The 27071-nt window shown below is 31.3% G+C and overlaps 10 protein-coding genes and 1 pseudogene across 11 annotated transcripts, besides 7 other annotated features; 6 read left to right on the top strand and 5 right to left on the bottom strand.

Moving 5' to 3' along the window:
- Window positions 1–473: 473 nt before the first annotated feature.
- Window positions 474–521: a mobile genetic element.
- A 2083-nt stretch (window positions 522–2604) lies between these two features.
- On the bottom strand, window positions 2605–4062 carry TVAGG3_1090140 (transmembrane protein 181 family; the record flags this gene model as incomplete). Its single annotated transcript, XM_001314178.1, has 1 exon — window positions 2660–4057. One exon carries the CDS (start codon window positions 4055–4057, stop codon window positions 2660–2662), a length of 1398 nt encoding a protein of 465 aa, XP_001314191.1.
- A 60-nt stretch (window positions 4063–4122) lies between these two features.
- TVAGG3_1090130 (30s ribosomal protein S14, Chain N domain-containing protein) lies at window positions 4123–4915 on the bottom strand (the record flags this gene model as incomplete). Its single annotated transcript, XM_001314179.2, has 1 exon — window positions 4739–4912. The coding sequence occupies one exon, from the start codon at window positions 4910–4912 to the stop codon at window positions 4739–4741; it is 174 nt and encodes a 57-aa protein (XP_001314192.1).
- Window positions 4916–6593: 1678 nt separating this feature from the next.
- Window positions 6594–6964, top strand: TVAGG3_1090120 (spectrin binding; the record flags this gene model as incomplete). The annotated part of the gene is made up of 1 exon (XM_001314180.1): window positions 6599–6964. One exon carries the CDS (start codon window positions 6599–6601, stop codon window positions 6962–6964), a length of 366 nt encoding a protein of 121 aa, XP_001314193.1.
- Window positions 6965–7348: 384 nt separating this feature from the next.
- Window positions 7349–7660, top strand: TVAGG3_1090110 (spectrin binding; the record flags this gene model as incomplete). The annotated part of the gene is made up of 1 exon (XM_001314181.1): window positions 7349–7660. One exon carries the CDS (start codon window positions 7349–7351, stop codon window positions 7658–7660), a length of 312 nt encoding a protein of 103 aa, XP_001314194.1.
- Window positions 7658–7685: a terminal%2Cinverted (terminal inverted repeat of Mariner transposon ID:TVAGG3_1090090).
- Window positions 7658–8960: a mobile genetic element.
- On the top strand, window positions 7754–8880 carry TVAGG3_1090100 (annotated as a pseudogene). The gene has a single exon. A coding segment is annotated over exon 1 (1127 nt).
- Window positions 8933–8960: a terminal%2Cinverted (terminal inverted repeat of Mariner transposon ID:TVAGG3_1090090).
- A 756-nt stretch (window positions 8961–9716) lies between these two features.
- Window positions 9717–12097, bottom strand: TVAGG3_1090080 (the record flags this gene model as incomplete). The annotated part of the gene is made up of 1 exon (XM_001314182.2): window positions 9841–12081. The coding sequence occupies one exon, from the start codon at window positions 12079–12081 to the stop codon at window positions 9841–9843; it is 2241 nt and encodes a 746-aa protein (XP_001314195.1).
- Window positions 12098–12175: 78 nt separating this feature from the next.
- Window positions 12176–12212: a mobile genetic element.
- Window positions 12213–14453: 2241 nt separating this feature from the next.
- Window positions 14454–14491: a mobile genetic element.
- A 99-nt stretch (window positions 14492–14590) lies between these two features.
- Window positions 14591–15764, top strand: TVAGG3_1090050 (peptidyl-threonine phosphorylation; the record flags this gene model as incomplete). The annotated part of the gene is made up of 1 exon (XM_001314183.2): window positions 14591–15694. One exon carries the CDS (start codon window positions 14591–14593, stop codon window positions 15692–15694), a length of 1104 nt encoding a protein of 367 aa, XP_001314196.1.
- A 299-nt stretch (window positions 15765–16063) lies between these two features.
- On the top strand, window positions 16064–19188 carry TVAGG3_1090040 (ATP binding; the record flags this gene model as incomplete). Its single annotated transcript, XM_051256998.1, has 1 exon — window positions 16076–19075. One exon carries the CDS (start codon window positions 16076–16078, stop codon window positions 19073–19075), a length of 3000 nt encoding a protein of 999 aa, XP_051075755.1.
- A 310-nt stretch (window positions 19189–19498) lies between these two features.
- Window positions 19499–20172, bottom strand: TVAGG3_1090030 (ribosomal protein L10a; the record flags this gene model as incomplete). The annotated part of the gene is made up of 1 exon (XM_001330250.2): window positions 19524–20171. One exon carries the CDS (start codon window positions 20169–20171, stop codon window positions 19524–19526), a length of 648 nt encoding a protein of 215 aa, XP_001330285.1.
- Window positions 20173–20914: 742 nt separating this feature from the next.
- Window positions 20915–23164, bottom strand: TVAGG3_1090020 (the record flags this gene model as incomplete). The annotated part of the gene is made up of 1 exon (XM_001330251.1): window positions 20915–23164. One exon carries the CDS (start codon window positions 23162–23164, stop codon window positions 20915–20917), a length of 2250 nt encoding a protein of 749 aa, XP_001330286.1.
- Window positions 23165–23912: 748 nt separating this feature from the next.
- On the top strand, window positions 23913–24434 carry TVAGG3_1090010 (E set domains family; the record flags this gene model as incomplete). The annotated part of the gene is made up of 1 exon (XM_001330252.1): window positions 23913–24434. The coding sequence occupies one exon, from the start codon at window positions 23913–23915 to the stop codon at window positions 24432–24434; it is 522 nt and encodes a 173-aa protein (XP_001330287.1).
- A 2090-nt stretch (window positions 24435–26524) lies between these two features.
- Window positions 26525–27071: part of a mobile genetic element that runs on past the window's edge.

Raw genomic sequence — 27071 nt, 5'->3', positions numbered from 1 at the left:
AGTATTGAGCATTCTTTGTAGAAATATTTGTAATTCATTACTAACATATATAATAAAGTTGTTTTTTTTCCTTATTGCAATAATTTTGTCTGATTTTAATAACTTTTCATGTATACGAGTTGTGTGAATATGCATCATAATATGCGTAAATACACTTATTTGCGACGAATAATGTGGTTGCATAATGGAGGTGCTAAATTTTGATTTTTAATATGGGGCTTTGGTATGTATAATCATGTTCTTATCTCAACGTAGGAGTATTGGTGCAATATGATTAAAATTTACGAGGTTGATCTTAAATTGAATAATTCTGGAGTATAAATCACAATGCAGCTAATTCTATGTTAAAGATAGATACAGATTGTAGTAATCAATTAGGGAGTACAAATTCATTCTTTCATTTCTGTCGTATTGAGCAGAAAGGAAGAGATCATAACCCTAGGAAAAAAAGCCCAAATTTGTCACTTTTCATAGTACGTTAAACTCAATTCGCTCGGCGAATGCCGAGCACACGTACTCATCATTCAACATAATATTCTCATTCTTTGGTTATTATAGTGCCAGACAACACAAGATTTCAAAGAATTACTTGAGTTTTCAATTAATCTTAATCCGATTTTAGATTTATCGAGAACTCCATCATCACAATCACATACTTCAGTGCGGTAACTACAATTATCCATATACAGAAGGAAGTTCTTTTCGAACAACTCATTTGGAGTCTGTTTTGGAAAGAACTTCTTTCTGTCCGACTTAATTTCATAGTTCCTGATCAACCAAAAGACAGAAACCACACACTATCTACTTAGGAAAGGAGTTCTTTCTAAATCTTCCTTAAATTGAGATTTTACGAGAGATAACCCTTCTATTGCACTTAAAAATGAACATTTTGATATCTTTAGTATCACACATGGTCATATATAGTATTTCATCTACATGAATACATTCATCTTTCGAAGTCTCTCATTAAATGGGAGGCTTCGAAAGATGAATCGTTTTATTCATACAACTTTAAATCTCGAACACATTTAGAGAGTGAGTATATCATTTTATTCTTGTTTTGAGTTTATTCTGATTCAAAATTGCAGTGAAAACAGAAGTTCACACATCATATCTGAATGTGAGCTCATCTATACTTATACGATCTCAATACCTCCACTCTAAGCATAAGAGGTGAAGTTATATAAAAATTATCAGATGCGTTGAAGTCTCAAAAGTATTGCCTGAATGCTTGTTTCATATTTGTCCAAGTAGTTTCAATGAATAAATGTATTGTTTTTTATAATTTCGATTTATTTTTAGAAAATATTCAATATAAACCTTTATTGTGTTATTTACATCTCATAAATTCTCTGTCTAAATCATATAAAAGCGCGTTTTACCCCTATGAATCAAGAAATTCATTCAATATTCATGGTATATTTATTAAATTTATACGATTTACTAATAATCAATATTATATCCTCATAAATAGCAATATATTTTGGTAATCTATGATAATCATATACAATATTTGAAATCAAATTTTCATTAGTTTAGGTTCCTTGTTAATAGTAAACCATTATATTTATTACTAATAATAAAATCTATATGTCGTATTGAAATTCAATAAAATTACTTATTCGGTCCAAAAAAACAAATTAGATAAAATTTTTCTTTTTTTATGTAATTTTTGTTTTTCATTTTTCTCAAGATCCTAAGTTATGTTCTAACTTTTGACATCATATCCTATCATGCTAGGCTATATATTATAGCATATCCAAAAGGCAAGGAAATCTATCAGAGAAGCCTTTTTGACCTATCGTTGCCCTACCTCTATTCATTGAAATTTAAAACATCAAAAATTTTTGTAGAAAATGATTTACTGACTAATATCCTATTACTTTTTTGTTGGCTGACCAAAGGTTAAAAATTTTGATATCGCTTCATTTAAAAATATTATTAACCAGTACCCTCATAAGTTTTAACAGAATTCAAGCATAAAAATATTTTTGAGAATCTATCAATATCTTGGATCAATTATATTTTTCGAATATGTCATTGAAATTTAATAACATTTGGCCACTGCAGGTATTAATTGTCTAAAATATTTATCAACAACAAGTTAAATTTGAGGTTCTTTCAAAATTCGATGAATTTTTTAAAAATGATTGAACAAGCACGAACTATCGCTGACCCAAAACCATTTATAATTACAATTCTATTCCATCTGCTGTTGTTTCCACTATTGTTAACTTTTCTTCGATGAAATCAAAGAATATTCAAAACAATCGAAAAATAAGCGAATGGTTATTATAAATGTTTATATAATATTCTCTACTGCCAATTCCAACTAATTTTAGCAACCAATTGTTAGACAATTGTCAATCTAATATTGTTGATGTTTTCAATGGATATATGCAATTACAATTGAAAGAAGTTGTTGATTTTATCACAATTTCTATAATGTAATTCATTTGAAGGATAGAATTAATTTAAACAAATATTGAATTTCTTTGATCATTGATCAAACGATTATCAGCTTGCGCTATGAACGTAAACTTGTTGAAATTAGATTTGTCACTGTTCAAATAAGAAGATTTTTCTAAAATATTAAAAATTTGATTCTAAATAATAAAAAATATTTACATCTAAAAAGAACTACAATGGTAAATACAAATTACTGTCCAGGATTATCATTCCTTGGAACAGGATCAGTTTGATCAACTGGATCTTCAAGTTTAACAACAGAATTATCAGCTTCAGCATCATCCATCAAATCTCCAATAGCTACATCATCATTATCCATGACATCTTCTGTTTCCATGACATTATCTTTTTCAATCGGCCAATTTACGAACATAAAGAACAAAGAATAGATAACAGCGTATGCAGTTATAAAAGAGTTCATTCCGAAGCAGGAAACTTCATCAGAAAGCTTTGATTGAACATATAACATTTGGGCAACAAAAACTATTGATAAAAACGAATGTACCATGAAATCAGGATCGCTAAACATTGCGCTGTTCTTGAAGTACATAACTATATGTAAAACAATCTGACAAACGAATAAAATTGCGAATAAAATTTTTCTGAGAACAAATGCCCATTTAAAGATGCTGTAGCTGGCCATCATTGACTCATCGTGAATCATAATGACAACATAAGTGTATGTAGCAAAGAATAATAAGCAGAGAATGTGAAATGGGAAAGATGTGATTGCAACATAAAATCTTGAGGGAGTTTCACCGATTTTATCGTTGAAAAGTATATGAGTGAACGATACGTAATAAATTAATGCAAGGAATGATTGCGTAAAGAAAGAATCAATGATTTTGATGAAAGATTTTGAAACGAAAAAGTCAGCGAAGTAGAATGGATTGGTTGAAAGCATGGCACATGAAATAATTAAGATAATCAACCAGTTTCCAAGTGATGTTGCTTGAATGGTAAACCGAAGTTTTCGGAATTTGAAAAATAAAAGAACTGAAATAAGGAATAAAATGCTTCTGAGAGTAATAGTGACAATGGTGAATGCCGTATCGACTGATATCAATGAGAATCTGCAGTTAAGAGGGTTTCCATCTTCATAATCAATATGTAGAACAGCTTTGAACTTATCAAAGTTTACGAATGGTAGAGAAAAAATATGGATAGGTGCTGCTTCTGTTTGATTTTTTGCAAATGGAACTATTATGTGCTGTTTTGAAATTGGTTGTGATTCTGTCTTTTTTGAACCCAAAAATGCTGATGATTCTTGAACTATTGAGATTGATGAGTTAAAACTGTTGAGATTTGAGCGATAAAATGTAACTTGTGTTTTGATAAATCTATTTAATCTTGAAAAACCTGAAGCTTCGACAATATACATTCTTTTTGCTGAATCCAATGCTGCAAGCTTAACATCGTTGATTGATGAAACAAGATATGGAAGTCCTAGAGTCTGAATTAAAAGAAGTAATTCGATTGAGAGAATAAAATAAGCAATAGTCTTGATAGCAGAAGTACGGCTAAAGCCTTCTGTACGTCTCATATAGTTTGTGAATGCAGCTTCGGTTGTTAATCCTACAGCTTGCATTCTTTTATTTCTGAAAAAAAAATTGCTATTGACAAATTTCTCATATCAAGAATATGTTATATGATACGAGGTGCATATCATAAATTTATAAGGCAAGCTTCCAATATTTGGCTATTTCGCAGGTGAAAGATATGTTTTAAGCTATTGACTTGTAATGATTCAGTCATTATGCGCAACTACCTTAAAACAAAACGGGCACCAATGTTAAAAAGAAGAAAAGTGTTCCTTTCAGAGATAAAAACTATCAATAAAGCAGTGTGTCATCAAATGATTTTGAAAATAAATAGTTTTTCGTAGTTGGATAGAGATATTTGATCCCCAAAAATTCCATGTCAATTGTTAGCTAATCCTTATATCAGTCATCGATACTAACAACAATTTCTTGATTTCAAAATCTTTCTCAAGAATAATGAGGCAAAACAGCACAAATTAGGATATCAAATCCATAAAATAGGCATTTTCAACTTAAATTTTGTAAAAATTCAATAAGAATATTCGCGGCTATTGGATTTTTGCAAAATGTGCAAGCGGTATCAGGAGTATGAATTATTTAATTGGACTTTATTGTATTTTTATATCGTATAAATTATCAGTAGCGTAAAATTATTTAATTAATGAAATTTTTACTTTCAATGATTAATTCAAATAAGACTTGTCATACGGAAAGCTGTATCAAACCGCTTAGTCGTACTTCTTGAAGCCAAGAAGTTCAGCGCGTTCGCGGAAGCATCTGCGGCAGATGTTTAAGCGGTATTGGCGGATGACACCACGGCGCTTGCCGCAAATTCTGCATGAGCGTTCAACGGAGCCTTTTGCGTTATCACGTGGGTGCTTTGGAACAAAGTCTACTGGCATTACAAAAAAGGCTAAGCAAAGACCAAACCGAAATTTTCGCTCAAATTTTGGATGTAGCTTTTTTTTGGAAAATTTGTTTAATTTTATATAATGTATAACATGTCAAATAAGGGTTTCGTTTTGCGAAAAAAACGTACAATACGCAATTTCGCTAAAAAACATTTAGCTAGCAATTTCGACCTTTGACTCCACTCAAGACGTCACTTTTTTAATTTTGCGGTATCATATTTTTGGAAAATCTTTATGAATATTATATAAAAAGTCTCTTTAATATCTATATTTCATATTTTTATCGATTTTTAAAGTTTTCGCGAAAAGTATTCAATTATTTTTGCTATTTGGTCTGGTAAATGTCAGATTTGCGACATTTTCTGATATGATATTCAGATTCTACGTTGATAATAATGCTTATAGAACCCTCTTGCTATTGTGTCAAAATTGCGAAACCGATAGCAAAAATATCTCGCAATATCAAAATTGAGATATTGAGTGAATTATGCATTATAGAGATTAAAAATCTGATTTGTGAAAACATCTCATCAGTTTCTAGCTAATTCAAAAATCTTTACTATCTTATTCGATTAAAATGAAAAGGGAATAGTTTCATTATGCTTTAAATGACAGCCTTATAATATAATCATAGTTTTCGCTCAATATGCAGCATTTTTTTTTCGAAATCTATGGTCAATGTCCTAAATACTGATTGCTTTGCATTCATATCTCTTACATTTTCTATACCCACATCACTATTCATTGCTATTCCTATCTTTTTCATTTTTGTTTGTTTCTCATAATTTCTCAAAAAACACGATAACTTGATATTTGTAAATATCATACTTTATAACGTAAATAAGAACTTGACCTATTAAGAAAAGCAGTAATGAAAAGAAAATCTGAAATTCATAAAAATTACAAGTTTCTGATGACAATTAGCTTAATTAAACCAGGTACAAGATTATATAATTGTATTTTCTATCCAATTATCCATATAATATCTTATCCAGAAAAAATAACTTGATCAATACCAAATGATTTTTTAACTAGTAAATAAAGTATTTTCTTTACACACACATTGTATATCATAGTTTTTTTTTTTTTTGGTTTCGCAAAACATCCAAAAACAAATATGCTATAAAAGTGACAATTTTAGCAAAACGAAACCCTTATGTCAAATCAAAATTTGCATAAATTATTCGATTTACTGAGATATTTAATTCAAAATTGTTTGAAATGAGCATAAGGAATGATATGATAGCTTTCTTTTAGTTGTACTCAAGCTATATTTTTATTGAAACCTAATAAGTATCATCAATATTGGTGAAACTGATTCATATTAGCAAATAAATGGATGTATCATGAATTATTATTTCTGTTTTAAATTAAATCATATAATTATATATCGATATACATCTCTTGGCATCATATACTCATGAATGAAATATATCTTCTATCAAATTCTTTCCAATGCTTTTTAATCCAATTATATGTTAGTGCAAAAGGATATATTCTTAAATATATAACAAATTCTAAGAGCCAAAATGATTTCACTGTGGATTTGAATTGAAAGATAAAGCACTGATCAAACTGGCGGAAAGCGATGAATCGTATTTCAATTTCTTTAATGAGAGATTTCCAAATCTCTTTTTGTACTGTTACTATTTTAACAGAGCTTAAAATTTTTGTTTGATGTCCAAGGGAGAAATTAACCAAGGACATTATGACAAATTGATGGAGATTTTTACAGGATATAATGAAGTCTACAATGCTTTGTACAGGCTGAAAACAAATGACGAAGAAAAATTAAACGCAATTTACAAAAAAATCAAACAAAACCTGATTGACTCTTATCAAATTTCGCCTGGTGAAATTATCAATAAAATATCCGAACTTTCAATTTATAACAACCGCTACATGAAGTCATATTTAGCGATTGCCAAACAAATTGTTGACGAATACCATCTAAATCAGGTCAACAAAATCAACAGAGTTTTTAATTACCTTTTCTACAAAGAATACAGTATAGTATTAGATGAAAACTTGAAATTTTTTTAACTATTTTGAAGATTCTCATTATTCATCTGATATTCACGAACAAAAAACAATTTACAGATCTATTATGGATGATGACAAAACATCATTGATAATTTTTACAGAAGGAGAAGGATTTGATAAAAGACAAAAATTACATAGTAATTTATATCCATTTTCAAAAGGAGGTATTTCGTTACTTGAATTATGTTGTTATCATGGATCCGTTGATTGTTTTAAGATCTTAAGAACGAAATTTCAATCAGAAATCACTCCAATTTGTCTCAGATATTTATTTTTGGGTGGAAATACAGACATTATAAATGAATGCTTGAAAGTACAAAAACCAGATAATATATGCATGGAATGTGCAATTATACACCCAATATTGATTTTGTCACATTTTTGATGAATGAATACGATATAAAAATTGATTTAGAATTGTGCTCTATCTACAATAATCTTCAATCATTTTTAGTTTATTTGGATCAAACAAATGACATTAACACATGTTTTGTTTATTCTCAGAATTTTTATCTTTCATCACTTTTAGAATATTTTATTTCAAATGGTGCAGATATCAATGCTAAAGACAAAGATGGATGGACCCCTCTTCATCTAGCAGCCATTAAAAATAGCAAAGAAACTGCCGAAATTCTTATTTCAAATGGTGCAGATATCAATGCTAAAGACAAAGATGGGCTTACACCTCTTGTATAGGGTGTCCAAAGGTGCGTTTAGCACAGCGCTCTATATGAGACTATTAAAGGAGATATATGCTGATTATAAATATATAATAAAAAATATGAATATATGTATATGATGAGTATGTTGTATTTTGGCGCCATGCCGGGATATAAAATGAATTTTGAGACAAGAGGCGGTTTCGCGGGAAATTTTGGCGGGATTTTTTTCATTTTTTTAATGAATCATAAAGAAAACATCCTCGCTCTTGCAAAAAAATGCAAAGACTGTAAAAAAATCTACGAGACATTGGTAAAATGCTTCGGTATGGATGCTCCTAGCTATTCCACTGTAACGTATCATGTTAGGATGTATCACTTCATGAACAAAAAGGCGCCCATCATAAAAATTGACAAAAAATCGCCGGATCAAAGAAAAATCAAAGCAATTCTTCAAGCGCTAGATGAAGACCCAAGAGCATCACTCAGAAGGATAGAGGAGATGACAAAGATACCACGTACAACAGTCAGTTATTATCTGCACAATTATTTGAACTACAAACTAGCGTATACACGTTGGGTTCCGCACAACCTTAATTCAGTTCAAAAAAATCTAGAGTCCAATCTTCGAAAGAGCTCCTCTCTATATTGGGTGCGTATCAATCCAAGAAGTTTCGCTTTTTAGTAACAGGGGATGAGTCTTGGTTTCAATATGCAACAGAAGCCAAAATCATGTGGATCCCGAAGGATGAAAATCTGCAAACATTCCCGAAGAAAAAAATTGACACACCAATGATGATGTTGTCGGTTTTTTGGGGCGTGAATGGCATCATCGCAATTGATATTCTTCAAAAACCTAATACGATGAATGCTCAGTATCTAATTGACAATGTTCTTACTCAAATTATCAATTCTGATGAGTTTGAGAAATCCAAACAACAAAAACAAAAGTTTGCAATTCATTTTGATAATTCAAGAGTTCACAAAAGTCATAAGGTAATGAATTACTTGGTGGAAAACAATGTCAAAGTTGTTCCAAACCCAATTTCTTCACCTGATATTGCACCCTCTGACTTTTATTTATTCGGCACGCTAAAAAAGAGAGATGAAGGACGCGAATTCGCGAGTCCAGATGATCTTGAAAATTTTGTAAGAGAGCAATTTGAGCAATTTTCTCATGATGATTTAAAGCGTGTCTTTCAAGCCTGGATCGATCGCTGCGAACGCGTGATTGAATCCAATGGTGATTATATTTAAATAAACTTTATATATATGTAACTTGTTTATTTCTATTCGCAGTATTCAGGTTTGTGCTAAACACACCTTTGGACACCCTATATTATTAAAAAAACGATTATGATCGTCGTCCTATTTCTTCATTTTTTCCCTATTTTTTCTCACTTTGACCGATGGAACCAATGTATCGAGCCATGATTCGCATACCAAAAATTCGAAAAAAAATTAAATGATGTCTGTCTAATCAAACCTTAATGTTGAGAAAAGATACCAAATCATATTCAAATTATATGACACAAAATCAAATTTTCATTCTTAAGAATAGTGAAGCTATATAAAATTTAGCTATGTGAGAATATTAATCGTTGTACATTTATAGAATAAGAGGAAATTGCAAAATTTCGAGAATATGAGAATATAAAAATGGTAAATATGCACATTTTTGATATAATTAGAATTTAATAAGAAATGTAATATGTGGGGAAGTGTGATATTGCGAGAAATTATCATACGAGGCAGTGAGTGAGAAAGATTTGGAGAAATTCAATGGTGAATTATAATATAATTGGTGGATAAGATTTAAACATGAGAGTTAAAATGTTTCTAAGTAGTGGATGATTGATAATTATGTGATTTTGACTATTCAACATCTGATTGTTGACTTTGTTCCTTATTTGATGTACTTGTTGAAGTATTGTACCTCAGATAAGGCTCTTAATATTGTTTTTTACGATCAACATCTTCTTACATCGCAGTATGTCATGGCATAATAGTTTTTCAGTAGATGGCTAAGGAATCAGGCTTTAAAAAAAAAAAGAACAAAGCAAAATTTCACATCAAAAAATGCATCATTTATTCAAGACACTAGATGAGTCTAGTAGAGATATGGTTTTGATATAAATAATTACATATAAAAAGATAGATGCTTGTTTTTACTAACAATAAAAATTATGTATATCAAAATAAAAAAATATAATATAATTAATCTTGAATATTATCAAGAGAAAATGTTCTATCTATTGAAGCTAACAATGATAAAACTGGGTCATTGAAAGACTGTCCAAGACATTCAGTCATTAATGTTGAAATTTGATTATCTCTAACATTCAAATTTAATTCTTTGAACTTTTCACTGTATTTCTTCATGTCTTTCTCATCATTTTCTTTCTTCTCATTGACAGTAACAATCTGTTGTATATCTTCAAACTCTTTGATCTTCTCTTTCTTCAATATTGGCAAAGAATTCTGATTCTCTATGCAGAGATATCCAAATCTCTCAACATAAGTAGATTTGAGCATCTCTTTCTCTGCAACTAATGTTCCTCTGTCAGTGTCGTATTTCGGTATTTGATTGATGTGTCGCATGAATTCTTCTTCCGGCCATGATGCAAAAATAAGATGTGATGAGATGGCAAGATGACAGAAATTTGACAATTTGTCAAAACTGCTTGAATGACAACCGTCAAATTTGAGATGAATTAGCGGTTGTCCTTTTTGTAGGAAAATCATCAATGCGTCAATTCCTACGTCACCTATTCTTTGGTCTGTGATATCCAGCACTTTTATACGCTTCTTTGATGCTAGATATCTAAGAACAGGTATCAACAACTGTCCATAACAATAAGAAAAGTCACTACAACCTCTGATGTAAAGAGATTCCAAATTTTTCAGCTGACAAATGGCAAAAGAGAAAGCTCTGAAGCCTTGGGATGATTCGTATATGTTTATTGACTGTGAAATCGAAAGGGAACGAAGTTGTGTGTTGAATCTGAGAAATGTAGCGAAAAGTTGAGAATCTTTAGGGTTCATTACGTTGTTATCGAAGAAAATACGCTCAAGGGACTTGTATCCGTTCCTTTCTGCTGCTAAAAGTTCTAATAATTTCGAAAAATCGTTTGGATCCATGTGAATCCTGGAAAGATCAATTCCGGAGACACATATCTTGCCATTGGAGATCGCATTGAATATGGATGTGATAGAATCAAGCGTAAAAGTGCAATCAGAAAGATCTAAAAATCCAATTTTTGAAGGAATCCTTTCAAAGCCTAATGGTTGCATGAATTTGTTTCCTGAGAGGCATATTTCAGTTAATCCGATGTCAAATGAAACAATATTCATGAATAATTGAGAAATATCCGTATTTGACTTTGAAACTTCGATTCTTTTGATGCATTTGGATGTGAGAGCCCATGATGAGTTGGCAATACTATTAATCATAAGATGAATGTCAGGAATACCTGTCAATTTGGAAATTTCGAGACATTCTAAATTATGGAAGCAATTATTAAACAAAATTGTCTGGATAATGGTCATAAGGCTCTGAGAAGTGAGAGTTGTGTTGACAAATTCCAATCCTTTGACTCTTTTTGAATGATCGGTTAAATTTTCAAAGAAAGAGATAAAAGCTGGAGAAGAACAATCGCAATTCTTAAAACACCATGTAACTGGTAAGAAAGTGGCCTTATCAAAGAGAGAATTCACGGTTTGAGCAGCGTTCGTAAAATCGCAATCATTAAAGATTATCCGCTCTAGGAATTGGTTACATGCGAATATGGAGTAGCAAATCTGAAATATTTTTGCGACATTGCATTTATATAAAATAAATTTGTGTAAATCTTGTTCGAAAGTCAATGCTAATGCCAAAGGCTTGATGAGCATAAAGTTGCTAATTGCATTATTGATTTCGAAGTTGTGGTAAGGTAAAGAATCATTTGTATAAAAAACAGACATTTCTTCGGGAAATAGCTCGATTCCATAGTGCAAAGCGCATGATCCGATCCTATCTGCGAAAACGTGGCGAGATTTATATGATTTGGCAGTGGTTTTCATGTTATAGCTGCCTGAATTTTGGAAATTAAAAGAAATTGGTAATAAGCTTGGAGAAAATTGTGCTTGACGAACAAAGTATATTAAAAGTGCGATTTGTTCTATATTATCTGCTCGAATTCTAATTTGTTCTGTTTGGCTACTAATATTACAGCTTGTTCCTCCGATACTGATTGAAATCATATCGAAGTATGACATCTGAGTTGTTACTTCGGACATTCCAAGTGCTTTTCTGCGACCTAGGAAAATTCCATTTGTGCTGACAACAAATATTCTTTCCTGAGTGCAATTTGTTGAACTAATCCAATGCACATTCCCATAATAAAGCACATGAGCTGTTCCGCGTTTCAAATTTGGGCTCATAGACCATATAAAGTTCTCTAATTCATTTTCCATACTTTTTCGAGTTTTCTCACTTTTGAATTTTACAAAAATTTTGAATAAGATAATAATAATTTTCCTTTTAAATATGAAAAACAAGCTTGTTTTGTAATAAACAGAAATTCATCAAAAGTGACAGCTCTCAATTTTTTGACATTTGTAAATTCTAAATTGAATGAGAAAAATGAAATAATACTAAGCATAATACAATATTCTAGATTTAATTATAATTAGGAAAAAGTTAGTTTTGAGAGTACTTTTCATAGGCATATAGAATGAAATCTTCTGAAAAATAATATCACATAAACTCATATTATTTTCTAATATATAACTATTTTATATAAAAATCAAATTCAATGATCTTAAAAGCGAAGGATAAACCTCAAAATTTACGAATATAATGAGTGGGAATATAATGCTTATCTATCATAAAACCATATGAAATATCAATTTTTGCTTTACGCCTAATTTTTGACGACAATTAGCAAAAAATGTTAAATGTTAACACTCAGTCCATTTGAATATGAAAAATAAAATTGACTTTGATTAAATGTTTTTATTTATCATGCAATTCTTCTTGCGACCAAAGATTTGAATAAAAGTTCAAAAAATAAGATAGCTTAAAAAATAATATACGGTAGTGTTTACTAATAGATGAATAGTATATAAATTCTATTAAAATGGATTTGATCCAAAAAAATATAAAACCAAAAATAATTGTTATAATTTAAATGAAGAAGTAATTTAAAACGATTTTATTTATGATCAAATTTTATATATTTTTTTGGATCAAATCCATTTTAATAGAATTTATATACTATTCATCTATTAGTAAACACTACCGTATATTATTTTTTAAGCTATCTTATTTTTTGAACTTTTATTCAAATCTTTGGTCGCAAGAAGAATTGCATGATAAATAAAAACATTTAATCAAAGTCAATTTTATTTTTCATATTCAAATGGACTGAGTGTTAACATTTAACATTTTTTGCTAATTGTCGTCAAAAATTAGGCGTAAAGCAAAAATTGATATTTCATATGGTTTTATGATAGATAAGCATTATATTCCCACTAATTATATTCGTAATTTTTGAGGTTTATCCTTCGCTTTTAAGATCATTGAATTTGATTTTTATATAAAATAGTTTAAGGGTTTCGTTTTGCGAAAAAAACGTACAATACGCAATTTCGCTAAAAAACATTTAGCTAGCAATTTCGACCTTTGACTCCACTCAAGACGTCACTTTTTTAATTTTGCGGTATCATATTTTTGGAAAATCTTTATGAATATTATATAAAAAGTCTCTTTAATATCTATATTTCATATTTTTATCGATTTTTAAAGTTTTTGCGAAAAGTATTCAATTATTTTTGCTATTTGGTCGGGTAAATGTCAGATTTGCGACATTTTCTGATATGATATTCAGATTCTACGTTGATAATAATGCTTATAGAACCCTCTTGCTATTGTGTCAAAATTGCGAAACCGATAGCAAAAATATCTCGCAATATCAAAATTGAGATATTGAGTGAATTATGCATTATAGAGATTAAAAATCTGATTTGTGAAAACATCTCATCAGTTTCTAGCTAATTCAAAAATCTTTACTATCTTATTCGATTAAAATGAAAAGGGAATAGTTTCATTATGCTTTAAATGACAGCCTTATAATATAATCATAGTTTTCGCTCAATATGCAGCATTTTTTTTTCGAAATCTATGGTCAATGTCCTAAATACTGATTGCTTTGCATTCATATCTCTTACATTTTCTATACCCACATCACTATTCATTGCTATTCCTATCTTTTTCATTTTTGTTTGTTTCTCATAATTTCTCAAAAAACACGATAACTTGATATTTGTAAATATCATACTTTATAACGTAAATAAGAACTTGACCTATTAAGAAAAGCAGTAATGAAAAGAAAATCTGAAATTCATAAAAATTACAAGTTTCTGATGACAATTAGCTTAATTAAACCAGGTACAAGATTATATAATTGTATTTTCTATCCAATTATCCATATAATATCTTATCCAGAAAAAATAACTTGATCAATACCAAATGATTTTTTAACTAGTAAATAAAGTATTTTCTTTACACACACATTGTATATCATAGTTTTTTTTTTTGGTTTCGCAAAACATCCAAAAACAAATATGCTATAAAAGTGACAATTTTAGCAAAACGAAACCCTTAAATAGTTATATATTAGAAAATAATATGAGTTTATGTGATATTATTTTTCAGAAGATTTTGTGTTCTTCTTCAAAATTTTATTTTTTTATTAAAAAGAATCTTTACAAAATATACATTTACTTTAATTAATATTTAAAAACGTGCTCTATCAAAAGTTCCAAAAATTCAATATTTTAGCTTTTCTGAGGTGTCACTTTTGATGAATTTCTGTTTACAACAGTTTATATATGAGTAGTATATCATTTGCCTAAATCTGATTTGCAACGACGATCTCAAAAATAACGATTACTTTTTACATTATAAAGTAAACAAGAAAAAATGGGATGCGCTTCTTCCGTCCCACGAAAAAGCGTACATCAGATTGAAGAGAAGAAACGGCCAAGCAAGGACAAGGATAATCGTGTCAAGGGGGAGAGGAGTGATACCTCAGAAACCGAGTCCGACCCTTATGTCCTACATACAACTGCTGCACCACCTCTAATTCTCGGAAGCAAAACCCCAATGATGTCAACAGAAATGTCATTGGATGGATTCCAAATTAGAGATTCCCCAAGCTTCTTTAATCCACTAGAAAAACCAACAATATTCGAATACGAGTTCCAACAGCATATAGGTCATGGTTCTGCTTCCGATGTATTTTTGGTTAAAAACCAGGAAACAGGAATCATGTACGCAGCAAAAGTTTACGATCAAGATTATTTATATCGTATGTCAATAGGTGAATCCGTACCACCGATCGAGAAGGTTTCACGTGAAATTCAATTAATGTCAGAAATTAATCATCCCAATATAGTTCCTTTGATTGAAATCCTGGACGATCAGCCTACACATTCATTAATTATTATACTCCCCTTTGCAGAAAAAGGTTCCCTCTCTAAGAGTAGTTGGAAAGCAGATCCGCTTCCAGAAGCGGAAGCTAAAAACACCTTTAGACAGATTGCCTCCGCTCTTCAATATTTACATTCTTTAGATATTATTCACCGAGATTTAAAACCGGAAAACATCTTATGTTTCGCAGATGGTCATTCTGCTATTAGCGATTTTTCAGTCTCCTTAAAATTAGAAGATCCTAACGAAATGCTCGAAGATACAGAAGGTACGCCAGTTTTTTACTCCCCTGAGCAATGCTCTGGCGAGCCTTACCTCGGAAAACCGGCAGATTGTTGGGCGTTCGGTATTGTTCTCTACCTCATGATTTTTGGAAAGCTACCGTTTTTCGAGGCTGATGATGAGGAAATATATAGAACGCACTTTTTTCATATCTCTCAGGTTATCAGTACGGAAGAACTTACATACCCTGACACTAGTAATTTGTCGAATGAACTCGTGGATCTTTTCCATCACATATTAGATAGAAATCCTGCTACGCGATATAATATGGACCAAATTTGTTCTCACAAATGGTTCAGCTATGATGAATAGTAAATTTGTTTGTTATTTGTTGATTTATTAAATCGAATCTTGTTTGTTTTATTAAATAAATATATCTGTTTATTAAAAACTACCTCATCCTTTTGTTCCCTTAACTCTAGATGGTAATTTCATGAATATCCGTTATTACATGCATCGCTATTTTTCTGTAAATTTCAATAATTATTTATTAATCAATAGAATGCAGATAGAATGCACTAGGAAAACTGCTGAAAGTCGTAAATAAAAAAAATTGATTGAAATTTTCAACGCAATTGACCTTGATATATACCGAAACATATCGCTGATTTTAGATATGCACTTATATTCAACACTTTTTTTAAGTGTCTGGATAAAATTTTCCTCCGATCACTTCCTTCATTTTTCAAAAAAATGAGTGATATTATTGGCATAGACTTTGGTAATAAGAATTGTATCATAAGCGCTGAAGTTAATGGGTCAGTAGATGTCATTGCTAATCAGAATGCAAGCAGAGCAACACCAGCAATTGTTACATACACAAATAAAAGGAGATTTGTTGGTGATCTTGCAAAGATGCAGCAGATGGAGTTCTACAAGGCCACCATTACAAAGATTAAGTCTCTTATTGGAATGAAATTCGATTCTGTTGAGAAAAAGCAGATTGAGCCATTATCTACTGTTAAACTTGTTGAACTTGAAGATAAGTATACAGGCGTATCAATTCAATACAATGATACTGAAATTGTCATGAGACCAGAGCAAATTGTTGCTTATCTTCTCAAGGAACTTGTGAAGATTGCTAAGGCTCAAGTACCAAATGCAGATAAAGCAGTTATTGCAATCCCACCTTGGTGGACCCATGAGCAGCGTCAAATTTTACTCAATTCCGCCAAAATTTCTGACATCAACATTCTCGGCTTGATTAACTCAACAACAGCTGCAGCAGCCTCATACGTAAAGCTTAACGATGATAAGCTTCCTCCAAAAGAAGCAAAACCAGTTCCAATCGTAATTGTTGATATTGGTGACTTCGCAATGAACGTTACAGTTGCTCTTATCAAGAAAGGATACTTACATATCGTTGCTACCGATTCCGATGATACTCTTGGCGGAATTCACTTCACAAACGAGTTACTTCCATTTTTATTGAATCGCACACAGCAAAAGTACAATCTTGATCCACGCCAGAACCCACGTGCATGGATCAGATTCCAGGAAGCAGCAGATCGCTTGAAGATGACTCTTTCGATCAATCAATCCGTTGATTTCGAAATTTCAAGCTTGATGAACGACATCGATGTCAATTTCGTTGTCAAGAGGGATGATTTCAACCAGCTTATCCAAGGTCTCGCCAACAGATTGCACGAACCATTGTTACATGCACTTGAATTAGCAAACATCAAGAAGGAAGACCTTTATGCAGTCGAATTAGTTGGTGGTGGCTCCAGAATACCATTGATCAGAGAAGTTATCTTCCAAACAATCGGAAAAGAGTTTCCACAAGTATTAAACAACGATGAGTGCTTCTCAATGGGCTGCTCTTACATTGCCCAGGAAAAGATCGATCTCCAGGATATTACTAACACAGAAGGTTCTTACAAAGATGGAGAAAACGCTGATGTTGTATTATTCAAGAGATTTTCACCAATTCCAGCATCAGCAAAGTTCACAGTTGATGTCGAAGGCAAGAAGAAGATCGACATCAAGTCAGACAAAGGTCCAATCGGTGAAATTAACCTCGAAGTCAATGATCCAGCAAAAGTCAAAGTTGAACTCGAAGTTTCACTCTCAATCTCATCAATGTTCAATGTAAACACAGTTTCTGTCATCCAGGAAGATGAATCAAAACCGGTTCCTCCTGTCACTTTTGTTTACAAAGCTATCGGAGAATTTAGTGACGAAAAGCTTAAGGAATACAAAGATTTGGAAGCCAAGATGTCGGAAGACGATGAAAAAGAGAATGCCATCGACAACGCGAAGAATGAATTAGAAAGTTTAATCTTCGAAGCCAAAAATGCTCTTAACAGAGACTTCCCAGACAATTTCGATCCAGCATCAATCAACAAATACAAGAAGGATGTTGAAGAAATCGAAACATGGTTCTCTGACAATGAATTCGACAGATTCCCAATCGAAGAGTACCAAAAGCGCTCTGAAGCGATCAATTCCTTCTTCAAACCAGCCCAGGAAAGATACCATCTCTTCAAACAGCTTACAGATGAGATCACTTCCCTTAAAGATAAAGCAAATGATTTATTAGTCCAAGTCAAGACGGATGCTGAAAGAATTGATGGTGGCGAGAAGGAAGAACTACTCAAGCAGATCGCAGAATTCATCGAATCAGCCGACAAAGCCCTCAGCGAACCAAAACACGACGAACCGAAATACAAATCATCAGATTTCTCTGACAAACTTAAGACTCTTGAGACAAGAGTTGCTGCCAGAGCCAACTTACCTCTCAAACCAGCTCCTGCTCCACAGAAAAAGCCAACTGTTTTAACAGTAGACGAAGCAGAAGAAGAAAAACCAGAACCACCGAAAGCAGAAGAAGTTCCAACATCTCCAAAGGTTGAAGAGCCAAAACAAGCTGAAGAAAACGAAGAGGAAGAAGTTGATGAAGTTTATGATTTCTGGGGAAGACCAGTGGACCATCGTATGACATCCTCCAATATTAGAAGACCATCGTACGTCGAAGAACCTCACGAAGAAGAGGAAGAAGATAAGACTGATTACGATGATTACATTTACGACTCATATGGCAACGTTGTTGGTCGCCGTGATAAGCAGATGAATCCTCGCTGCAAAGAAGTTGTTTGCGAAGACAACGATGGCGAGGAATACTACGAAAACCCATTGGCAACGTTATTAGGCTGCCCACAGAAGAAGAAGAAACAAAGCAAGAAGAAAGAAGTGAAGAAGGAAGCCAAGAAAGAGGAAGTTGACGAATACGAGAGATTGTTAGGCCAATACAGAGAATTTGGAAAGAAATTCGATAAAGAAATGGAAGATTTGAGGAGAAAGGCAATAGATATCAAACGTCGCGAGATAGAATTGGCAAAAGAAAAGGAAGCAATTCTTGGAAAAGTCAGAAAATTACGAAATACAAAAGAACAAATGGAAAACGAACTTTACAGAGCTCAGGAAAGAAAGAGAAGAGCCGAAATGATGAAGAACGCTTACCAAAACTACATGAATACCAATGGAGGTGAAGCATTTGACTTCCTTGGCCCAACTTTCCAGTCATTGTTCCAGCAGGCATTTCGTGATGCTGCAATGAGACAACAGCAGCAACAGAGGCAGCAACAACAACCAAGACAGCAAACACAGCAAAATCAGAACCAGCCAAGAAGTATTCCAGGATTCAGAGGACCATTCTATAGCCCACAGTTCGGATATCCAATCTTCTTCTAAATTTTTTTCTTCTTATTTTTACTTTAAAAGATTTCATCGGAAAAAATTGTTAAAAATCAATCGAATGGAATCATATCATGAACATTCAAGTAAAAATACTCTAAATTTATTAATTTAATTGGATTTTTTTACAAAATTTTGATTGAAAATAGAGCCAAAGTGATTTTTTTTGGAGATTTCTAGCATTGATTTATCGAAATTCTATTTGTTAGTGATGTTTCCGTGTTTAATGCATAGATCTGATATATATTATTATAATAAAAAAATATCTCATTTTATTTGTTCAAAAATGCCCATGGTTAATAAAGATTTTGTATTTTTATGGCATGAAATTCCTGATATCATCTAAAAATTAGCAGATAATCCTTAATATCTTTTGAATATCAAATGAAATAATGAAATTAAGATAAAAAATATGCTAAGTTATAAACAATATTCTAAAAAATGTTTAGTAGATACGGTGAACCTTGCCCATTGTGGACTTGAGTACGATGGAGCCGATTGATTGCCAGCCCTTCTTAAGAAGTGTGACAACGTAGTTTGTGCAAAGTGTAAGGTTCTCGAAAACCTGGCGCTCTGTCATGTTGACATTGCCGATTGGGATACCGAAAGCGACGGACTTCTTCAGACGGATATTAGCTGTGCGCTTAACTTCATCAACAACCTTAGCGACTGTATCTGTCTTGATGTTTGTTGGGAACTTGTTAGCACGTGTGTAAACCTGACCAAGGACCTTGTTGACCTGACCGATGACATCTGGGGAAGCAAGGAAGAGGTGGTGGCGCTTTGTCCAGGCCTTGACGACCTTCTTCTCCTTGTTGAAGTTGGTAAGTGTTGGAAGATCGTAAGCTGGGATGTTGAGCTTTTGGGCTTCTTCGCAGTGGACCTTGTTACCAAGGACACCGATGCGAACGTTTGGACGGATGATGTGTGGGAGCTTGATGGAGCCGACGAAACGCTTATCCTTAGAAACGTTGTAGCCCTTGAGCTTGAGCTGGATATCGACTGTCTCGAGGAATCCGCGCTTCTTTGTCTTGGCGCCCTCAAGAACGTCCTTGATAGCCTTCTGGAGTGTTTCCTGGTGAAGATGTGTCATTTAAATAAAAAGGCCATGCTATCATTTAGGGGTTGACTCTTTGTCTCCCCTTAAAATTTTATTTGTCAGAATTTATTTGTCAAAAAAATCATCATCGCTTTTTTAACTAAATTCTAATGAATACCAATAGTCTTTCGAATTTAAAATGGACATTACCATCCAGTAGTAATCAAAAATCTATGAATTCAGAAAAATCAAAGAGTTGGGGAGCTCCAAATACAAAATCTCGTGGCTTAACTAATATTCTTAACTTGAAACTAGGAGAAATGAATCTTCCGTCTTTTCACTTCGGAACTGGTGCTACTTTTAATTCTACACGAACACCCAAAGAAAAATTTGAATCATATTCTACCGGAAAACACTAAAGCCCTTACTTACCGTACATAGTTATTATGTTGTCTTCAATGTATCATATTATTGATATGAAGAATGCAAACTATTCATTATTTCCTCCAAAATTAACCATTTGCGCGTCACAATTTAACTGATAAGCAGATCTGTTGATTTATTCAGAGTTTCCATAGATAAGAAGCAGAGTTACCATTGAAAAAAATAACTTCTTGTGAATTTTTACTGTTTTACAAGGAGCACAATTGCTCTTGCTTTACGTATCTTGTCAATGTTAGTTGTATGTTTAATTTTTTGTTTTTCTTCATCAAAATGGACATCATTTTATAATTTCTAAAAAAATGAGTAATATTTATAAAAATAACAAACAAGAAAGAATATTTTATACATATATTCTAATTAGCAACTTTCAATATTGCATCTATACTAAATTTCTCTGCTATTTCGTCTAAAACAGACAAAATGTGGTATTCTCGAGTGGTTCCTTCCAAACACTCGTTGATAAGTGCTTCCATCTCTGGATTTACGTTTAATTTCGTCAATAATTCTGGATTTGAAAGAGAATTTTCAAGATATTTTCTTGATTTTTCCTGATTTTCTTCTTTTTCTTGGTAAATGTCTTTGATTGTTGCTGCAAACTCATTAGATCTTATTGTAGCAATCAAATCATCATCATTTATTGGATCTCCGTAACAAATCTGGAAAGTTGCCTCCATGTTGTCAATCATCTCGTGATTTTCCAAAATATTATCAGAAACAGCATATACATCATCAAAGAAACCAAAGAATCTGTGTAACGATCGATGAGGGAAAGATGATTTGATTTGATTTTTATAAACCAAATCACAAAGATCTAAGAGCTCCTCGTAGTTGCTTGGTCTACAGTCATCGAAATAAAGCTCTTCTATTTTATTTTCATTGATCATTTTCGTCAAAATTTTCAAAGAATCTGATTTTATTTGTTGTCCGGTCAAATCAAGGAGTTTCATCTTCCTTTTGGACAATTCATCCAATGCTGGTGCTAAAAAGTCACCATACGTCACATCCATCCTTCCATTTGATCTGATCGAAAGACTTTCGAGGTTTTCAATGGATAGAAGGCCTGTAAAGAAGTCTGTTGTCATTTTGAGGTTCTCTTTGCAACTAATTGTGTTGTTTAACGATACAAATTTGAGATTTTTTTGCAAAGATAAAAATCTTTTGAATTCGAACAGTTCTTCTTTGTTCATTTCGTTGTCATCATAGAAGAAACATTGTAGGGATGGTATAAATGTGTTCATGTCGGTCAAATTTTCATAAATATCACGAGCAATCGAAGGAAAGATCGTTAAATCAGAAAGATCGAGTCCTCTCAAATAAATTATGCCAGACGATGCAATTTGAAAGAGGTTTATCAAATTTTGACTTGAAATCTTGCAATGTCTTAGATCTAAGAAAGAAAGCTGTTTCAAAGGTGTAGGAGTTCTCAGATCAACATATCTTTCTGCATTTGACCTTCTGCACCTCAAAATTTTCAATCCGGAATCAAATTCAACAATTTTAATTAAAAGCGTCGAAGAATCCAAAGAACAGTTACTTATATCTATTTCATTGATTGTCTGGTTATGAACAACCCAATCCGATGATAAAATATTCGAAATATCATCGTAAATATTATAACTTTCATTTGTATTCAAAAATTTGATTGTTTTCAAGGATTTGTAGCATTCCTCGAACAAAATGTTTGAGAATATGTCATTCATTGTCGTTTTCTCCATTTTGCAGCTGTTAAATTCAAGATATTCAATTGATTTCGTAATTTCTGGTATTTTCGTGTAGAATTGGAGGAAATTGAATTGATCACAGATGCATTTATCGAATATCCATTGAGATGGCATGAAAAGATGAGAATTTTGGAGTAAAATTTTCAAATTTTCCAAAGTTTCTCCGAAATTGCAGGAAATGAATATAATCTTGGTTATGAACTTCCCATAGATGAATAGATCATTACATCTTGAAAGAAATGTTGAAATTTCAATCGAATTCAAAAATAAATTCGAAATTGTTTTTTCGGAGGCAAGTCCTAAGATTAGTTGACGAACATAAGGAAAATCTAACTTATCTGTTGTTATTTCGTAGTTTTCGTCGATCAATTCTATTCTTTGAGTGATTTCTTCGAGAATTTCATCATTTAACTCTAATTTTGTGAAGAATGAGCATGAAATAATCCTGTCTGTGATAATGTCATCTGAGTAAGGCTGTGTTGACTCGAAATGAGGCTGGTATTCCGGTGGATAATGTGTAGATAAAGGTAAAATTTCAATTGGGAACTGTAAAGTGCGAATAATGTATGTAAATAGTGTAAGTGTCATTGCATCTTCTGTTTTAATCTTAATTCTATCTGTATCATTACTAAAATCTGCAGTTTCTGCAGTAGAATTGATATGCATAAGATCGAATATGGGCATTGACTTTACTTGAGTGAATGTTTCATCATTTTTCTCATAAAGGAATATTCCATGAGTCGCTAAAACAAAAATAACTTTTTTATTTACTCCTCCTTCAAGTTCTTGCTCAACTTCCTGGTATTGGAATATCATTGTCTTCGATATGTTAAGGTATGGGTCTAGTTCAGCTAAAGCAGAGCGAATTTCAGGAGTAATCATGAAAAATATTGACAAAATTGTTAATTTTGTTGTAGAATAAGAAATCACATATTTCTGTTATATAAAATATTTTATTAAAAATAACTTATCCACATTTTGGACGATACCTTGACTGTTGGTGTCAAAAATTTAAGATGACTATCAGTGTTCTGCGATCTTTGATATACCTGGCTCTACTAACTATATTAGCGATATTCTCCAAAAAATTTGAGCAATAACTATATAGAAATAGCTTCATCTCAGCAATTATCCTTAATAATCTGTTTGTACTGCAGTTATTGCAAGTTTATAGTGTCAATATCCTAACTCAGGTTACATAATGAATCTATTAATTTTCTTTCAATCAAATAAGAATTGATTCATCAGAAAATTAATATATTATTGAATGAAGCAGTTGAATGTTATTTTAAAAGCTTCACATTACACCACATTCTGGCAAATAAATAGCATGTTTATGGAAAAATAATGAAGAAATTGTAAATTGGTCATACAACAATAAGTTAATGGAATATAAATGACAATCATGAGCATTACATGAAGTGAAGATGCTGTTTGGTTGGCTGTGATCTAATTAGAATTTGTTTTTCATTTAAAAATCGCATGGATGAATTTCTGACAATTCTCAATTGATGCATTTGACAAAAAAAATGAAATGTTATCATAATTTGTGTTTGGATAAAAGGAATGATTTCAGATAAATTGAATTGAAAATAATCGGAGATATATATATTCAAAATTTGATTTCAAAATGTTTCTATTTCTCCTTAATCTTTTTGATGGTGCCGATCCCAATCGCACAAAACCAGTAAATTTTCGTCAATGCCCAGGTCAGGAGCATCAATATTTCTCATTAAAAAAATTTGAAATTTTTCATCCAAAAGATACAAGAGGAATTCCATTAGTAATTCGAGCAATTGCAGAACTAAATCATAAAGTGGAAGATCCGAAGCTAGAAATACAATTAGTTAAAGGTAGAATTCCTTATTTCAGAAAAATTGATGATCTTTGTCAACCCGGTATATTAATATGTCCTGCATCATTCTCACAACTCGTTTATGGTATACAAATTACACTTTCTCCAATAATTCCGGTTGGAGATTACACATTACGGCTTATTTTTAGAGAAAAAGATAAAAAACTTTCATGTTATGAATCGCAAATGCCTATTGTTGATTTAGATCTCGAAAGATATCAACTTGAAGCAAGGATCAAAATTGAAAGAGAATTATGGGAACAATATCGAAGAGAACAAGCAGAAAAGAAAGGTTAATCCAATGATGCGGTTATCTATGTTTTTTATAATAATAAGGAAATTATTTTATCCTTCATTATTTTTTATTATATGTTATTATTAGTAAAGTGTTGTGTTATATATATATACTCTAAATTTAATTGGTTTACCCCGGGTTACAGGGCACAGAAATTAAGATGATGTGTTTCGGTCCGAAGACCTCCGGCATCATCCCGTGTTGTTTTTTGTAGTTTGCGTTTAGCAAAGCAAGCCCCTCAGTTGCCTTCATAGGGAACTCTACGTCCTTGGACAAAGACAAAAATTTGAATGATTTACAACACATCAAATACAAAATTTAAAATCAGAAGAACTTGTCAAATTCTCAAATTTCATTCAATTTTTCCATTATCCGAAAACGAGATATTTTGATGATTTTGTATAATAAAATATAGGGTTAAGGATGTCAATTTGGAAGAAAAGTGAGAAAATTCCTAAAATGCTTAAAATGAATTTTCCAAACGTACTTTTTTATCTCATTTTTTTGATTTTGAAAAAAATTTGGAGAGAAGAACTCTTCGTTTTTGAATTTTGTCACGATGGTTTTAAAGTATATTAGACACATGTATTGATATTACTATTTTTGTATATTTTGAGAGAAAATCCCTAAAAAGTGAGAAAATCTAAGACGGTTTGAGAAAATATATAAACTATTGAAAATTTGAATTAAACTTCTAATTTGGAAAAAAGAAATTTGGAAAGAAGAAAATTCAAAAATCGAGATTTAGACTCAGTATCAAATGGAGAACAAAATGTTTCTTCATATGAAGGAAAAAATTTTCTTGTGAAGAAATAGAGTTTTTAAAATTTTATTGTATGTAATGAAATAAACAAATATTAAAATTATTTTTTGATAACAAGAAAATTCCCAACAGAAAATATTTGAGACAAAGAAAAAAAGAAAATTGAAAAATATTACTCTCCTTTACATTTCATGAGATTTTCAATTTATTTTCATAAAATTGACAATTTTATACGTTTAGATGAAAATAAGTGATTTTGCTTGAAATAGAAATTATTATTTGTTTACAGCTATCAAATAGATTTTTGCTATTTTGATTAAAATTTGTTAATCAAATTAATAATTTTTTTTCTAAATATCTTAAATATCTGGATCACTCACTGATACGATGAATTAAACGATAAAAATAATACAAACTCAACTAAGTTTCCTGTCTTTCAACCAAAAAATATTATGCAATTTAAATTAAATTGTTTATTCAAAGATAAAACAAAGATAAAGTAATTATAATTATCATATACTTTATGAATAACTCTCTAATTGGATAAGATTTTCGTAAAAATATTTTTATTAATATCGATAAGAATATGTTTACCTACTATCACAACATATCGATAAACAAGAGTAGAGTGATTTTTATCATCGAAACTTTTTAAAAGCTGTAAGCAGGAAGTAATAATCTTGTTTTTTCTGAGTTAGTTGTAGAACTATTGATGCCCGAGTTATCATTGTGATGCAGAAGGATATCAATGTACTGACTGAAGGATATGAATTGAATTGAATTTTATTGAATTTCAATTTGATCAAAATTTGTTGAAATGATATGAATGTGTCAACATCTGTATCACTCTCTTTCACTCCTTCCTTATTCTTTCGAGAACGAAGCTAGCTCAGCTTTCGCTGAGCGAATTGACACTTTTGATGTCCTAAACGTACATGCTCTCAAATTTATCGAAAAAATTATACCACCTAAACTAGTATATTCTTATTTTAAATATGATATTATCCTTATATTCCACACTAAAATTCATTTAAATCAACTTTTAAAAAAGTTCGAATCCTGCGCGTCTCACTTTTTAAATTTTCGAAAAGGAAAATTATATTCTCCTAAAGTGAAAACAATTTTCCGAATTGACATCCTTAGTAGGGTTGCTAAATTTTTTCCATGTTTAAATCTTGGAGGATCTTAAGATAATAAAAGTGACACCAGAGAAAAAAACACAAAATAATATGGTGAAGCGAACCAAAGTAACTATTTGATATTTAAGTATAAAAAAGCTATATGTATCCTAATTTTCAGAATTTAGCAAAAAAATTATTTAAATTTAAGGATGCGCTCACCATGTCAGATTTTTCATGCATGTATAACTTTTGATAGACTTAAACCTAGAATCTATTATTCTGCTATATATATTAATTTTTTATAAACTATTTTGATTAATGTTTTTAAATAATAATTGTTTTTCACAATAATCAGATTTGATTTTTGGCCAAAATCGTAAAATATAAAAATATCAATCCATCACAATATTTTAAATTCTAATGATATTCTACCCTATTGATGGTATGGCTGGAAAATTAACATTCATGAAGTTATTAGATTAGGAAAATTGAATGGACCCTATTCAATTTTTTGATTTTCCTCTCAATATTATAAAAGATATAACTCAAGAACATGTGACATCAGAAATAGTTCACACAATCAAAAGGATATATTCCTTTTTGGATAAAAGCCTGATGGAACGATATTTTAAAAATATATTACTAAAATGAAAATAAAAAATCTAATTTTATGAAAATAAATGTTTCTTCAAAAGCATGCAAACCATATAAAATTTGCATGAGGAAAAAAATTCTGATATCAGTATTAGTTCACA

This window comes from Trichomonas vaginalis, assembly GCF_026262505.1.
Source record: "Trichomonas vaginalis G3 chromosome Unknown ctg_186, whole genome shotgun sequence".
NCBI classification, from domain to species: Eukaryota; Parabasalia; order Trichomonadida; family Trichomonadidae; genus Trichomonas; species Trichomonas vaginalis.
The sequence above is the reverse complement of the archived record's forward strand: the minus strand, read 5'-3'. Positions and strand labels throughout refer to the sequence as shown.